The sequence below is a fragment of the Macrobrachium rosenbergii genome, chromosome 13, assembly GCF_040412425.1.
Source record: "Macrobrachium rosenbergii isolate ZJJX-2024 chromosome 13, ASM4041242v1, whole genome shotgun sequence".
NCBI lineage: Eukaryota > Metazoa > Arthropoda > Malacostraca > Decapoda > Palaemonidae > Macrobrachium > Macrobrachium rosenbergii.
In genome coordinates this window covers 9,899,088-9,914,559 of record NC_089753.1, presented here as the reverse complement: position 1 = coordinate 9,914,559, position 15,472 = coordinate 9,899,088, and the positions used below count along the sequence as shown (strand labels likewise).

Sequence of the window (15,472 nt, the reverse complement as noted above, 5' to 3'; positions counted from 1 at the left end):
CATTGAAGACTTGGTTTGTAACAAAAAAGAATTATGGATCATCCATAACTAAAAGTCTTGTGGAACTCCCATGGAACATTTTTGTAGAAGGACTGTAAACAACTCAGTGAAGACAAAGAAATAGGGAGAATGTAAAAATGATGAAAAATAATGCAAACAGCAAAAAGATAACTGAGAAGCTAAGCATAGGTGTGAACACTACTGCAGACAATAAGAAAGTGTTGTAAGTGAGCTGTGACAACTGAAGCAAGCAGTATTTTCATACTAATATGCTTTTTACTAAAGTTTGCCCAGCCACCATTTTTGTCATTGAGCTACTGGTATAGTCTGTGGGAATACTAATACTGAACCCATTGTTCAGTAGTACTGGTTTATAACTCGAGCAAATTTCCAACTTTCATTTATTATCTGGTAATTGTCCTTTAGCTTGGGTCTGAATTTGATATTATGTTAAAGAAAATACTCTGCATTTTATATTACAGTTTTTAGACCTGTCATGTGGGTTATTTAACAAGTTTTAGAGCTGACTTTAGGTTTGAAAAAGAAAAAGAGTAATTTTCAAGTTTTGTAAACAACAAATTTGCTTTTCATATAGTGAACATAATTTCAAATTTTACAGGGTTTTTCGAAATTAGAGCCCTCCCCTCTACAGCATAAACTAAAAAATTGATATGGACAAAAACAAAAGTAATTCAAAACAGGTATTTATTTAAGTTTCTCTCTGAGTATTTAATATTTTGTGTGGCCTCGATCTGCCTGTACCACAGCCTGCATTCTTGAGGGGTATGATTTCAGCAAATCACAAAAAGCTGAGACTCAAACTCCATTTCCTGAGCACTTCGGTCACCTCACTTTTAGGTCATCGAGGCTTGGTATACCATCATAGTTGACTGTGCACGCTTCAACACTATCCTTTAAGACACTACCAATGTTTTCACACACATTAAGGTCAGGGGAGCTACCTGGGAATTCACTTGATGAGAAGAAATCGATACCACTGTTTCGAAGCAGCTTCTGTGTCTGAAGAGCCTTGAAACATGGTGCCTTATCATGCAAAAATGTGACTTCTTCAACAGAAAACACATTTTCAGGATCTTTGAGGAAAGGAAATACTCCACCAGTAAGCACAGTTTCTCTGAAGTATTTGCCGTTCCATGACTGTCCTTTTTCTCTGATGATCCACATTAGCCGTTTGACTGTGAAACAGAGAAAAATTCCCAAACATTCAGGAAATTTCACAACTTGGCGATAGCGCACGTGATCGTTGATATCATCCAACTTTGCAGCCCAAATGATGTCATTTTTATGATTTGGCTTCCTGACTGTGTAAATGAAGAATTCATCTGATGCGGCAACATGGAGAAAGTCAGCTTCATCCCAATCTTTAAGAAATGAACCACAAAACCATGCATGGTCTTCTCTCTGTTGCTGAGTGATGTTGGGCTTGCTGATAACATGAAATGGCTTGATACCAGATTTTTTCAACTCACGATATACAGCACTATAACTTCTCTTCTTTCCCCTTTTTGTTTTTAGTTCAAGCGCCAGTTTACGTAAAGACTTTCTTGGTCTACCTACCGCCTCAGCTATAATATCTTTTGACTCCTGAGAAAGGACTTCAGGCCTTCCAAGATTCTCACTCTTTTTGTGATGACAGTCATATGGATTTTTGTTCCAGTTTCTTTTAACAAAGGATTCATCTCTTTTAATGTATTTAGCTATGCAGGAAGGTGAAATGAAGGATGCGCCAGCATCCCTGGCCTCTCTGAAGGTTATAGCCCAGATTCGGCCAATCCATCTGATTTCCTCCGAGTCGTTAGCCATGGCTGTATCTAACTCCGTCACCCAGTCTAAAAATACAAGAAATGTAAAATGAAAAATAGCCTCATAGAAACTTAAAATAATGTACTTGGAGATAGGCTATAGCAGAAAACTTCATAACTTTCCATTTGTTCTGTGGAGGGGGGGCCCCCTCTAATTTCGAAATGCCCGGTATATATGTAACTTACCCAGTAATTACTTAGCTAAGAGTTTCTCTTGCCTCAGCAGCTCAAATTAAAAAATGTGCCGGGTTAGCGCTTCAGTTCAGTGCAGGTGACTGGTCTCGCCCACTAACGAGAGTATCAGGAACTACTCGGCAAATACTCGTCATTACCTTTCTGCCGACACTCGAGTCAACACAGAGCGTCTTTGCCAGCTTTGTTCTTAAATTTGCTGGTCAGAGACTGGATTTTGGTGATGTTTTATTGCCGATTTTGGGTAGCCTTCAAGCTTACAGCATTCAGGACAGTTTTTGAATGTTTTGTTTAAGTTGTCATATTTCACAACAGTAGCGAATTCATAATCAATTGTTTAATTACTGGTAGCGTAGTTTAACCAACGATATCTCCTTTACCAGTGAATGTAAATGTTGTGTTCGTTGCCGAACCAGTAATCATGCTTTTGAATTCTTATCTGCAAGTCTCAGTCTTAATTAGAATATGAGACTTGTGTGCATGATGATACTGTATGTATGTCATCTTGGTCGGTAAAGGTTAATTTCCTTTTCCGAATAGCGTAATAATAATAATGTGTTTGCTACCGAACTGATGTACATTTGTAAGTAGTGTAAGAAACTTGCAGTTTTGCGTTTGCTACCGCTTCTTTAGTGTAAAAAAAAAATGTTAATGTTGCATTATCTACCCAACCAATATTTTAAATATTGAAATACATAACTGTAAATCTTAAAAACTGTGTGACAGGAATTGAGACATGCATATATGATGGCATTCTGTGTACTTCATCTTGGTCTGTAAAGGTTAACTTTCCTTTTCCGAGTAGTGTAATAACGTAACCCTGTATTCGCTACTGGACTGATATTTTGAGAATGAAATGCACCAGCGAGTCTCAAATAATTTTTGATAAGTATTGAGATTTGTATGTCTGGTGGTGCTCTGTGTACTTCAACTTTGGTTGCTAAAAGTCATCTTTCCGTTTCCGAGTAGCATTAAAAAATGCAATATTGTTTTCACCACCGGACGGATATTTTCAGCATTGAAATGCAAATATGTAAGTCTCAATCAACATTTGAAAGGAATTGAGATATCTGTATAATGGTACTCTGTGTACTTCATAAATTTGTCCTTAAAGAATTAATTGAACATCTTATTATTACACTTTCCTTTGCAGAGAACTTAAAAGTGTAAGGGCAGGAATACAGTAGGAGAGAATTGTGCTCAGTGTTTTGTTTACAACGAGCTTTCTGAGGATGACAGGAATCGTGAAGAGTTCCACATTTTTTTTTTTTTTTTTTTAGCTCCTCCTACGAGCGCCCAGTAGTGTCCTCCTGCTCGAGCTACTGGCTTGACGGCCGCCAAAAACTGCAGAACGCTCAGCACCATCTTTCAGGCGCTTGGGGCTCACTGTCTGGCGCCTAGGCGTCCGCTCTTGGGCGCTCGGCGCCAGTTACTGGGATCCTGGCGCCATCTGAGCCATCTCTCTCCTACTGCTAACCTTCCTGCCTATTTTATCCACTTGCTCCCACGCCTGGCTCCTTCCCTTCCTTCTTGTGCCATTCCCAGTCTTGTTTTAGGTTAACAGATGTTAACCTTGTGATAGTGAAGTGTTGTGCAGTGGAGGAGGTGTCTACTGTCCTCGATTCTCCTAGACAAAGGTCCTTGTCATGCTCCCCCAAACCTGGGAGGAGACATACTGTAAGTCCAAGGGAGGTCGGGGGGTTACACATAAAGTATTCGCCCCCTCAGTCAAGCCTGTTGCTGGTCCCAGATGTCGACAGACAGCCACTGGAAAGGTGTCTTACTAGATGTATAGTGGAGGTGGTGGCTATCCGGCCCTATCGGCTCTCCTAAACCCAGTCCCTGTCAGACTCCCCTACTGGGAGGGGGCGTACTGTCAGTCCATGGGAGTCCGAAGGGATTTTTGCCCTTGGATAGCTGCCCCTCAGTTGAACCTGCTGTCCACAGGTGTCGACGGACAGCCACGGGAAGGGTGCCCATAGAAATTTCTTTTTTCTAGTGGTAGTCCAGTGTAGAAAACGCAGATGGTGTTTTTTTTCTAATGAATAGCCCGTTGAAGAAGCATTTTTCTGATGATCTTTGCTCTTCTCCGCTCTCCTGTGAGCATCTCGGAGCATGAGTATAGCCCACACCTTATTTCTAATGGGACAGCCTTGTGCTTTTGTCTCCTGAACTCTTGGTGGTGGATCGCCAGTTTTGGTGCCAATCAGACCATCAGTGTATGAGCGTTCTTTTTGTCAGTTTCCATAGCTCCTGTTAAGTGCCCGAGCGCCTAGTAGCGCCTGAACTTTCAGTAGTGCCCAAGTGCCCTTTAGTGCCGGAGCTCCTCTACATAGAGAGCTCACAGCACCACCTCTCATGCGTCTGGCGCCATCCTACCAGTGGCTGACACCAGTTTTTTCTCTTAGCTTGGTTCCTGTCTCTTCTGGGAACATACTGTTCTTTTTTTAGCACAATTTCCAATTGAAAACCAGGCTCTCTTCTTCAAGTGGTGGATGCTAGTCTTTGATCGTTGGGTGTCTTCTCTGCAGTATCGGACTCCTCCTTGTGTACCATACAAACACTCTCAGGCAGTTTTGTATCTTTTCAGCCTGTTCCAAAATCATTACAGGACTTAATGTTTTGACCTTCGCCTAGAGTTCGGATGACCTGAATTGCTCCCTTTTGTGACATCAGTTGGTGCCTCATAGCACTATCCTTTAGTTCCTCATTGGACAGTCTATATTGTTCTTGGCTAGCACTTTGCTGGGCCTGTGTTTGATTCTTCAGCCGCCAATGAAGAATTAGAGGAATTTATTTCTGGTGATAGAAGTTCATTTCTCGGTATAATGTGGTCTTCCACAATAAGTTGTAGTTCCTGTTGCTAGGTAACCAATTGGTTCTTAGCCACGTAAAATAAGTCTAATCCTTCGGGCCAGCCCTAGGAGAGCTGTTAATCAGCTCAGTGGTCTTGTTAAACTAAGGTATACTTAACTTTTTTGCAGACAGGGACTTTGATGTACGGATTTTGAGCTTGTTGAAGAAAGCTATCATCACCTATAAAGGGAGTTGGGAGCCTAACTTTGGTTTGTAAGGGAGCGAGACAAGTGTTTTGTCCATTACTACCTCTGATCCTTAGATGGAATTAGTTCTCCTGGCTGAAACTCTTGTCAAGTTTGAAGTAAGTTCTTTCTTGACTGACCTCAAGAGCAGGGGCTAAAACGATAGGATCCCCAAAGTGTTGCGAAGAGACATCACTTTGGCTGGTCCTTAATCCTGTCCTATGCTGTAAGGACAGTTACGTTTGAGATTCCCACAACTTCATTGGGATTGCAAGAAAGGAGCCATACTACTTCTTCTTCTACCGGGAGAAACACCCAGTCACAATGAGCCCTCTTTTCTTCGCCTTCAGCCGTCAACTTTCAGATGGCACGTATCCTCGGTCTGTTTTCCCTCTCTTAAGTAGCGCCCATTCCAAGCACCTGATCAACTTCAGAGGGAGGTCGGGGGGTTACACATAAAGTATTCGCCCCCTCAGTCAAGCCTGTTGCTGGTCCCAGATGTCACAGACAGCCACTGGAAAGGTGTCTTACTAGATGTATAGTGGAGGTGGTGGCTATCCGCCTCATCGGCTCTCCTAAACCCAGTCCCTGTCAGACTCCCTTACTGGGAGGGGGCGTACTGTCAGTCCATGGAGTCCGAAGATTTTGCCCTGGATAGCTGCCCTCAGTTGAACCTGCTGTCCACAGGTGTCGACGGACAGCCACGGGAAGGGTGCCCATAGAAATTTCTTTTTTCTAGTGGTAGTCCAGTGTAGAAAAACGCAGATGGTGTTTTTTCTAATGAATAGCGGCCGTTGAAGAGGCATTTTTTCTGATGATCTTTGCTCTTCTCCGCTCTCCTGTGAGCATCTCGGAGCATGAGTATAGCCCACACCTTATTTCTAATGGGACAGCCTTGTGCTTTTGTCTCCTGAACTCTTGGTGGTGGATCGCCAGTTTTGGTGCCAATCAGACCATCAGTGTATGAGCGTTCTTTTTGTCAGTTTCCATAGCTCCTGTTAAGTGCCCGAGCGCCTAATAGCGCCTGAACTTTCAGTAGTGCCCAAGTGCCCTTTAGTGCCGGAGCTCCTCTACATAGAGAGCTCACAGCACCACCTCTCATGCGTCTGGCGCCATCCTACCAGTGGCTGACACCAGTTTTTTCTCTTAGCTTGGTTCCTGTCTCTCTGGGAACATACTGTTCTTTTTTTAGCACAATTTCCAATTGAAAACCAGGCTCTCTTCTTCAAGTGGTGGATGCTAGTCTTTGATCGTTGGGTGTCTTCTCTGCAGTATCGGACTCCCTCCTTTGTGTACCATACAAACACTCTCAGGCAGTTTTGTATCTTTTCAGCCTGTTCCAAAATCATTACAGGACTTAATGTTTTGACCTTCGCCTAGAGTTCCGGATGACCTGAATTGCTCCCTTTTGTGACATCAGTTGGTGCCTCATAGCACTATCCTTAGTTCCTCATTGGACGAGTCTATATTGTTCTTGGCTAGCACTTTGCTGGGCCTGTGTTTGATTCTTCAGCCGGCCAATGAAGAATTAGAGGAATTTATTTCTGGTGATAGAAGTTCATTTCTCGGTATAATGTGGTTCGGATTCCACAATAAGTTGTAGTTCCTGTTGCTAGGTAACCAATTGGTTCTTAGCCACGTAAAATAAGTCTAATCCTTCGGGCCAGCCCTAGGAGAGCTGTTAATCAGCTCAGTGGTCTTGTTAAATTAAGGTATACTTAATCTTTTGCAGACAGGGACTTTGATGTAGTTTTGAGCTTGTTGAAGAAAGCTATCATCACCTATAAAGGGAGTTGGGAGCCTAACTTTGGTTTGTAAGGGAGCGAGACAAGTGTTTTGTCCATTACTACCTCTGATCCTTAGATGGAATTAGTTCTCCTGGCTGAAACTCTTGTCAAGTTTGGAAGTAAGTTCTTTCTTGACTGACCTCAAGAGCAGGGGCTAAAAAGATAGGATCCCCTAAAGTGTTGCGAAGAGACATCACTTTGGCTGGTCCCTTAATCCTGTCCTATGCTGTAAGGACAGTTACGTTTGAGATTCCCACAACTTCATTGGGATTGCAAGAAAGGAGCCATACTACTTCTTCTTCTACCGGGAGAAACACCCAGTCACAATGAGCCCTCTTTTCTTCACCTTCAGCCGTCAACTTTCAGATGGCACGTATCCTCGGTCTGTTTTCCCTCTCTTAAGCAGCGCCCATTCCAAGCACCTGATCAACTTCAGATTTCTGGCCCTGAATCCTGAGCTCCCGACACCTATTCCTGAGTGTTTGACATTTTCTAGCCATACTAGGCTCCCACCTCTGAACGCCTAGTTCCGTTTAACAGTTTGTTTTTTCACTGCAGCAGAAGCCACCTCTGGTTTTGTTCAGGACGGTCTTTTATCTCATGGCCAGATTTTGGTGTCTTTTTTGGACTTTCCAAGTTCCTGTGAGCATGTCAGATGTTGGTTTTGGCCAAGTACATTTCTGCATATGTTTTCAGTCTGTACAATGCGTCATTGAGTCCATGCTGGGCGTTATCGCATAAGAAGTCGATCCTCCCTGATGGCTATGTCTCCGTGGCTGTCAGGTTTCGGCACGGTGACAACTAGTCCACTTAGTTACCCATGAGCCTGCACTATGTTGTTCGATGATCGGTTGCAGAGTCTAACCAGACAGTCCTATCGTACAGTCTCCGGGCCGTTTGTACGAAGTTCCTTGTTTTGTAGGATACTTCATTTTTTCTTGTCCACATACAGACTCCAAATGTATCACAGATCCGTCTTACAAGACAGAGTCTGCCAGTTCGGGAGTTTTTAGGCTTTGACAAGCCTTCTATTGAGTCTTCGCTCCGCACAGGGACAAGGAATCATAGCAAGACTCCGCTGTTTTTTCCCCTAGACTGGAATTTTCAGTCGGACCTTCGGTGGTATCTGTCCGAATTTAAGCTTTCGAAGGAAGTCCTTTCTCATGAGACTAGTCTTAGACTGCTTCTCACTCCTTGTTCTAGTCGAGGGAGCACGCTCAGGGATCTGAGAATTTCTGTGATGTGTCCCAGGGAGAACGGAAGCTTCACACTATGCTATTAAGCTGAAAGCCTTTTGCATAAGGCTTCAGCCCTTCTCGACCCTTGCTCTTTCCTAGACTACAGTATTCCTTTAGACTAGACCACAGTCCCTAGCAGACACCATTCTGCAATTCATGCTAGCTTGGACTCTATGCTCTTCCACCATTCAAGATGGACAAGGAAAAGCTGGCCTTTTCAGACGTCACAAGGTACAACATCCCTCGTAGCCCCGCTCTGAATTAAGTATAACTTAGTTTAACCAGACCACTGAGCTGATTAACGTCTCTCCTAGGGCTGGCCTGAAGGATTGGATTTATTTTACGTGGCTGAGAACCAATTGGTTGCCTAGCAAAGGTACCTGCAGCTTATTGTGGAGTCTGAACTACATTACAACGAGAAGTGATTTCTATCACCAGAAATAAATTTCTCTAATTTTTCATCGGCCGGTCAGAGAATCGAACGCGGACCCAGCAGAGTGCTAGCTGAGAACAATACCAACCTGTCCAATGAGGAACTCCGTTCTGAATTGTAATTTATGGTTCCCGTCTTGCTGCGATTGATTGGCGTACTTTCTCGGAATCCTTCCACCTTATGTAACTTCTCGGACAATTAACGTCTCGAACAATCTCACTTTAAGAGACACTATCAAGGGTGGTACGCTCTGCATGGACAGGCTTTGGGCTGTCCAGGTGTTTATCAGGAAGGAGATGTTTTTTCAGAGGTGCTACTAAGACATTTGAGAGATGCAGATGAGGGTATCGAGCTATGTCTGACTCAGTAACGTGGGTTGCTCGTTTACCCTGGGAATTTTTAACTGAGAATGAAGACCCTTCTGTGACCTGGATCCATTCTCTCTCTCTCTCTCAAGAACTTAATGGAAGAGAGGATGGTTTTGGCAGCCGGAGATTGTGCTCTGGGCTCCCGGGAGCATCCGTTAGCCCGAGTTGTTTTCCCTCACCTGGTGCCAGCTATAGCCGGGTGCCAGTTCTACCCCGTAGCTTCCAGGAGCACCTACTAGCTCCTGACCAATTAGTTAGCTGACGACCAGCTCTGCTGGCCCCACCTACAGCCTGGCACCAGCTTAGTACACCCAGCACCAGCTTTTGGTTGTCTGGCACCAACTCTCCCGCATTCTTGGCTCTGGAGAAGAGTTAGAGGCTCGTTTTCTGTTGGAGTTTTATGGTATGACCTGAGCAGGATTGGAAACACAGGAGGTTTTTCATGCCCCTTAGTGTTCTAGCATCCTCCGTCTAAGAACTTATGGTCCTTTCTTGTGATTGGACTTGTTTTCTGACGCCACTTGTAGTTTCTGGAGAGATATTGACCTACTTTTAGTGAACGCTAGACACATAGTACAACCTCTACCTCATTAGCTTTCAGGCACTGTATGCCCCTGAGGTCCAGTCTACAATCAACCTTTTCTGAGACACTCTTAGAAGTAGGAGAGCATTTGTCTCCTTTTAAGGGAGGCTAAGGACAGCAGAACAGCTTCTACCTCATTAGCTTTCAGGCACTTTATGCCCCTGACGTCCATTCTACAATTGACCTTCTGGAAGTGTAATCGATCTTCACTCCTTGCCTTTCGAAGAAAATTAAAACAGTGTTAGATTCTGGCAGTACCTTGTGATCATTATTAGTAACTGGCTTGGCATTGCGGAAGGAAGCATAGGATTTTCTCCTACTATCTATTCACCTTGTAGTAAGGGGCCGAGACTTGTGAGAGCCGGAGATTACAATTTACCTGGAGCACCCATCACTGTCAGTGAATGGGTCATGGTCTTTATTTCAGTGCAAGTGACAGTCATATTTGGTTGTTTATATTGGTGCTGTGCCCAGGGCAAGGGAACTTTTTAAAGTTTTGCTAGCCATCGGGTAACTCCTTGAGCTGCATAACTTCCACTGATGCTTTGCTAGCCATCGGAGTACTCCTTGGCTATAAAGCTCCCTCTTAAGTAGAAGCGCTCCTGGCTTTACTGCCACGCTGCTACAGGTTAAGTTGAGCAACAATCAGAGGCAGTTCTCTAATGCAGGCTCTCTTAACCAACAAGGAACTACAAGCATTGTATCCAATGCTGGCAACTTATCTAGTATCTCAAATCATTACATGAATTAATGATTGGAAACAGAATTTGTCCATGAATCCCCACCACCTGTCAATGTGGATTCAGCTAAGTAATTACTGGGTAAGTTACATATATAAAAATGACTTTTTATAATAAAATAAAGTTTTATATATACTTACCCAGTAATTATGGATGGAGCCCTCCCTCCTCCCCATACATGGACATAAAGCATAAATGCAATGACAAGTATTTGCCGAGTAGTTCCTGATACTCTCGTTAGTGGGCGAGACCATTCACCTCCACAAAACTGAAACACTAACCCGTGAAGTTTTTAATTTGAGCTGCTGAGGCAAGAGAAACTCTTAGCCAAGTAATTACTGGGTAAGTATATATAAAACTATTTTTATTATAAAAATGTCATTTTAATAGAGAATGTTGATTTTTTAGGAAATTTCTTTCTTTTCAGGTATTCTGTCTTCCCAGGAGCAAGTAGAAAGAGAAGAAATTGCAAAGCTTGTCTTATATGACTCTTCAGCAACCCCTGTTGGAGGGAAAACCACCTTGCCTGAATATGTAGGTCGCATGGCAGCTGATCAAAAAGAGATTTATTATCTTGCTGCCCCATCCAGAGAATTAGCAGAAACATCACCATACTTTGAATCATTAAAGGTAAGTGAGGAAGAGTCTTGTGTTACTGGAAATAGCATCTTCAGTATATTATTAGTGATTCTTATAATTTTTTTTTTATATATAAGCTGAAAACTAGATGGAGTAATAAGGTATAAGAGGTAAAATTGTACCAAGCTGTTTTTCATAATTTGGTTTTTTATTTTTTCTTAGGTAATCTAAAATTTTAGAAAATATGTCACACAGCAGTACTTGCATGTTAAATGATTTCTACTTTCAAAGTTCTAACTATAAGGTTTACCTTGAATGTCATATCTGGAAGCGTTGTTGAAAAGCTTTTCCTTCATTGACATTACCTTAGTATGTTCATTGTTTTAGTCCGACATATGAACTTAAAATAAAGCACTCAAAATATTCAGGACATCTGTTCAGATTTAGTTGGAATTACAAGTAGATCTAAACTACTGGTGATATTTCTCTTTACAGAAGAGAAATGTTGAAGTGCTCTTTTGCTATGAGCCTTATGATGAGGTAGTACTCATGCAGCTTCGTGAGTTTAATGGTAAATCAATACTGTCTGTGGAAAAGGAAATGCGTCAGGATAAAGAGGCTGTGAACTATGATGGAGGTAAGAAATAGAAGTACTGTATTAAAAACAATAGCTGGTAAGGCTTGATGGTATTGCATGTAAAATATCCATTATATACAGATGCTTTCAATATCTGTTACAGACTTGTAATGTTTAATTTGCTTTACTGTTTTCTGTTGTTTGAGATGTTTAGTTTGTGAATTTGTTAATATTGTTAAGCATCAGTTATGTAGAAGAGCCTACTTCCTCAGCACTATTCCCAGGCACACCCAGGCAATAATATGCTTATCCATATTCTAGTTTTGTTGATTTTAAAAATCAAGATATTTCACACTCAAGGTATTTTATGTTTGCTGTGTGACTAAGTGTTCAGTAATACTCTGTGATTTGGTCTATTACAGTTATATACCAGTAATTCATGTCTAGTCAGTCTCTTGAATTTTTTCTCTTGTAGCTGAGAGTGGACTGCGTCGATCTGAAGCCAATGAGTTAATGGAATGGATGAAGACAGTCTTGACAGGCAGGTGCTGGGGGGTCAAAGCAACCTCAAGACTTGAAACGCATCCTTGTGTTGTAACAGTGGAGGAAATGGGAGCTGCCAGACACTTTGTCAGAACGCAGTTCACACAGATTCCAGAGGAAACACGATATTCTCTTCTACAGCCCCAGTTAGAAATTAACCCAAGGTAATAAACTGTAAAATGGTTTTTTATTAAAATTGTCCTTTTCTTGCACCAGGTTTGATGTTTGTTCTTTTTTGGAGAAGTATGTAAGAGATGGTCCACAATCATTCCCAAGGCTTTATAGAGTTATTCCACATCTGTAGTGTTACTCTTGAAGTTCATGAAAATGCCCTCTTAATTGTTTTAAATTTAGTCTCAAACATTATGAACTAACAGTGCTGTCATTGACCATTAAGTCAGCCATATACAGTGGTGATAAGTAAATTTGTGGGATTCGTAAATGTATGATGTGAAGATATTCTGATGTTCTGTTGAAAATGTTATCTGTTTTAGTAGGTAAACTGTCAACATAATTTTAAAAGATATATTAAGTGTCTTGTATCTTGTTGAAATCATTTTGTAACTTGTTAGGAATCATTTTGTATCTTGTTTTAACAAAGTTTCTTTTTCTCTTTAGTCACCCAATCATCATGAAGCTGAACAATTTGCGAGAAAACAACCCACGTTTAGGAGAACTCCTTACCAAACAGGTATTGTATTTAATGTAGTATTACATATGCCTTAGGGTGCTTGATTTCATTTAAACTCCTATTCATTAGCATTTGGTTCTGAAGCAGAATTTTGTGCATGTAGAATTGGTTAAAATAGCAAGTTATGTAATTTGAAATTGTTATGTTGCATTAAAAATTGAACATTGTCATTACCCCTATTCCTTGCTATAGAAATAATTTTATTTTCAGATTATTCAAATCCAACAGTTTTTGTAAAATGAGTCTTTGACTAGGAAATTTGCTTTATGGTTAATGCTGCACAAAAATGCTTACAGACTGCTTAAAACTCCTGGAGAGTGCTTTACAAAGCATAATGTCCACGGTTAAATATGTTTCTTTATCACAGTGATGTTATTTTAGAGTTGGACACATTATGCATCAGTTGTGCTGCTGTAATTGAGACTTGAAACTAAATTTTGTATGCAGTTTTGTGTAGAGGAATATTTAATTTTTTTTTCAAGATTAGTTTTTCCTCTTTTCAGTTATTCAACAATGCAATGGTTATGGCTGGTCTGGTAGAGGATCCTCGAACTGCTTTGTCATCAATTAATGAACTCCTTGAGTTGGCATTAGAAAAGCATTAGTAAGAGATTGTAAGTTATATGTAATGCCCTTGTAGTTTTGTTCAAAACCTTTATAATTTTATATTAATTTTTGGACATTATGTTTTTGTATGAAATTATTCAGTGCATTGGACAAGTATATTTTAATTTTATTTTTATATATGTATATGTATGTATTATATATATCTATAATTTAGTCTGCGTAGTCATCTTTCTTTGAATTGTCAGCTTCAAAAACTTGTCATATACAGTATTGACATGAAACGTAAGCGTGTATATGTTTAAATGATACGTTTTGTGGAAAAAATTTTTATTTGAGTAATGAAATTGCTGTATATATGAAATAAAGGCTGTATATAAATGGTGGCATTATATAAAATACATCAGTTGTTAAACTGTAAAGCTGATACATATGATATAGATGGGACTAGTTTAAATCTCAAGACACGGAATTCCAATAAAATTGTTGCACTGTAGTTTGTTTTTTCTTGCTCATTGTACAGAACCGAGGAGCACTTTAAATCAAGTTAAGGCTTAAAGCCAGGGTTTGGGTTATGTAATAAAATAACATGGATTACTTTCCCCAGAAAAGCATTAGCTCTTCAAAGCAAGTTGAGGTTTAGTAGACGTAAAAGACAGAAAGTGCTGTTGATAAAGTATTATCGAAAGTATCTCAACTTGATTGCATTTCATGTGAAATGCTTTAGATAATATAAAGAAGGGTGCAACTACCACAGTTACTGCCTTTTTAGTGATTTATGACAATGAATGAATGGACCTGTAGAGCATTAATGCTCATGGTATGTGCACAAAGTGGTGGTTGGTGCTTCAGCAGTATAAAATTTGTATTATCCAAACCAGCAACCATTACACATAGGTCCCCATAGGGGGCTAGTGCCATCAGTGCACCTCATGCGGTGAACTGTAGGCATTACTGAAGGTTCTTTGCAGTGCCTAGCTGCAACACCTTTCATTACTTTTACTGTATCTCCATTCGTATTATCTTTCTTCCATCTCGCTATCCACCCCCTCTTAACAAATATTTCATAGTGCAACTGTGAGGTTTTCCTCCTGTTAAACCTTTCAGACCAACCTACTCTCAATTTCCTTTCCAGCGCTGAGTGACCTCATAGCTCCCAGTGCTTGGCCTTTGGCCTAAACTCTATATTGTATTCAGTTCAATTCAAATACACATAGGCCTTTAGTCTTGCACACTTAGGCAAGATCTCTTGAGACTAGTAGATGTCAAGTGCCATTCAGTTCCCCTATAATTAGAACTACTACCTTCAGTGGCGAGATAAATCAGGGCACTTAAAAGACTGGGGCCAGTGTAGCTTATACCAGGACACTTTCGAATTCATCTGCCTACGTAACAATTGTACAACTGCTCTTTTATTTTTTGTGGGTTGTTGGGAAGCCCTCTATCCATTTAACTAAATTGTATTCTGTAAGGCAGGCTGTGTAGTACCTGCTAACAAGGGAGACTTACAGGTCACACCTTGCCCATGGGTAGTGTTTAAATAAGCTGCAACACAAGGAGTTTTCATTCCAAGTTTTATTTGCAGTTTTGCAACTGGATACAGTTTATCCTTGTGTGCAGACGTGAAAAGTGTTGATAATTCATGATTGCTGTGTACATGATTACCTTCATAGGAACATTTGGGTTATGCCCTGTATGCTAGTGCCATCGGCATTACTTAAGGTTCTGTGCAGCATGCCTTCGGCCCCTAGCTGCAGCCCCTTTCGTTCCTTTTACTGTACCTCCTTTCATTTTCTCTTTCTTCCATCTTACTTTCCACCCTTTCCAAACAATTAATTCATAGTGCAACTGCAAGGTTCTCCTCGTGTTACACCTTTTGAACCTTTTACTGTCAATTTCTGTTTCAGCTCTGAATGACCTCATAGGTCCTAGTGCTTGGTCTTTGGCCTAAATTCTATATTCAACCCAACTCATTTGGGTTATGGGTTGTCACTAATATTTTAAGGGATTTAGCAAGACAACTCTAAGGCCTTATGTTCCAGAACTTAAGCAGTGCATTAATTAATCCTATGCTGGACACTCAAGACATTTTACCTGCTCACCTGCTATGAATACTTTATAGTAATAATTTCTCTTTATATAAGTAGCTTACCCAACCCAGTAATTAAGCTAAGAGTTTCTACTCGAACGGCAGCTTAAATTTTCAAATTTGCGATAGCGATTCTTTAGTTTTGTGTAGGTGACAAAACCCCACCCATTTTCAGGGTAAGACAGAGGAACAACTAATCCAATAGATCGGTTCATTTCTGCCGC

General features: G+C 40.9%; 1 protein-coding gene across 1 annotated transcript in view; it reads left to right on the top strand.

Moving 5' to 3' along the window:
* The window catches only part of Trap1 (TNF receptor associated protein 1), a 50,920-nt gene extending 37,265 nt beyond the window's left edge, over positions 1-13,655 (top strand). The window contains 5 exon segments of the mRNA XM_067114187.1: positions 10,633-10,835; positions 11,280-11,421; positions 11,837-12,068; positions 12,523-12,595; positions 13,099-13,655. Coding sequence (XP_066970288.1) covers positions 10,633-10,835; positions 11,280-11,421; positions 11,837-12,068; positions 12,523-12,595; positions 13,099-13,200 — 752 coding nt within the window. The 3' untranslated portion in view covers positions 13,201-13,655.
* The last annotated feature ends 1,817 nt before the right edge of the window (positions 13,656-15,472 follow it).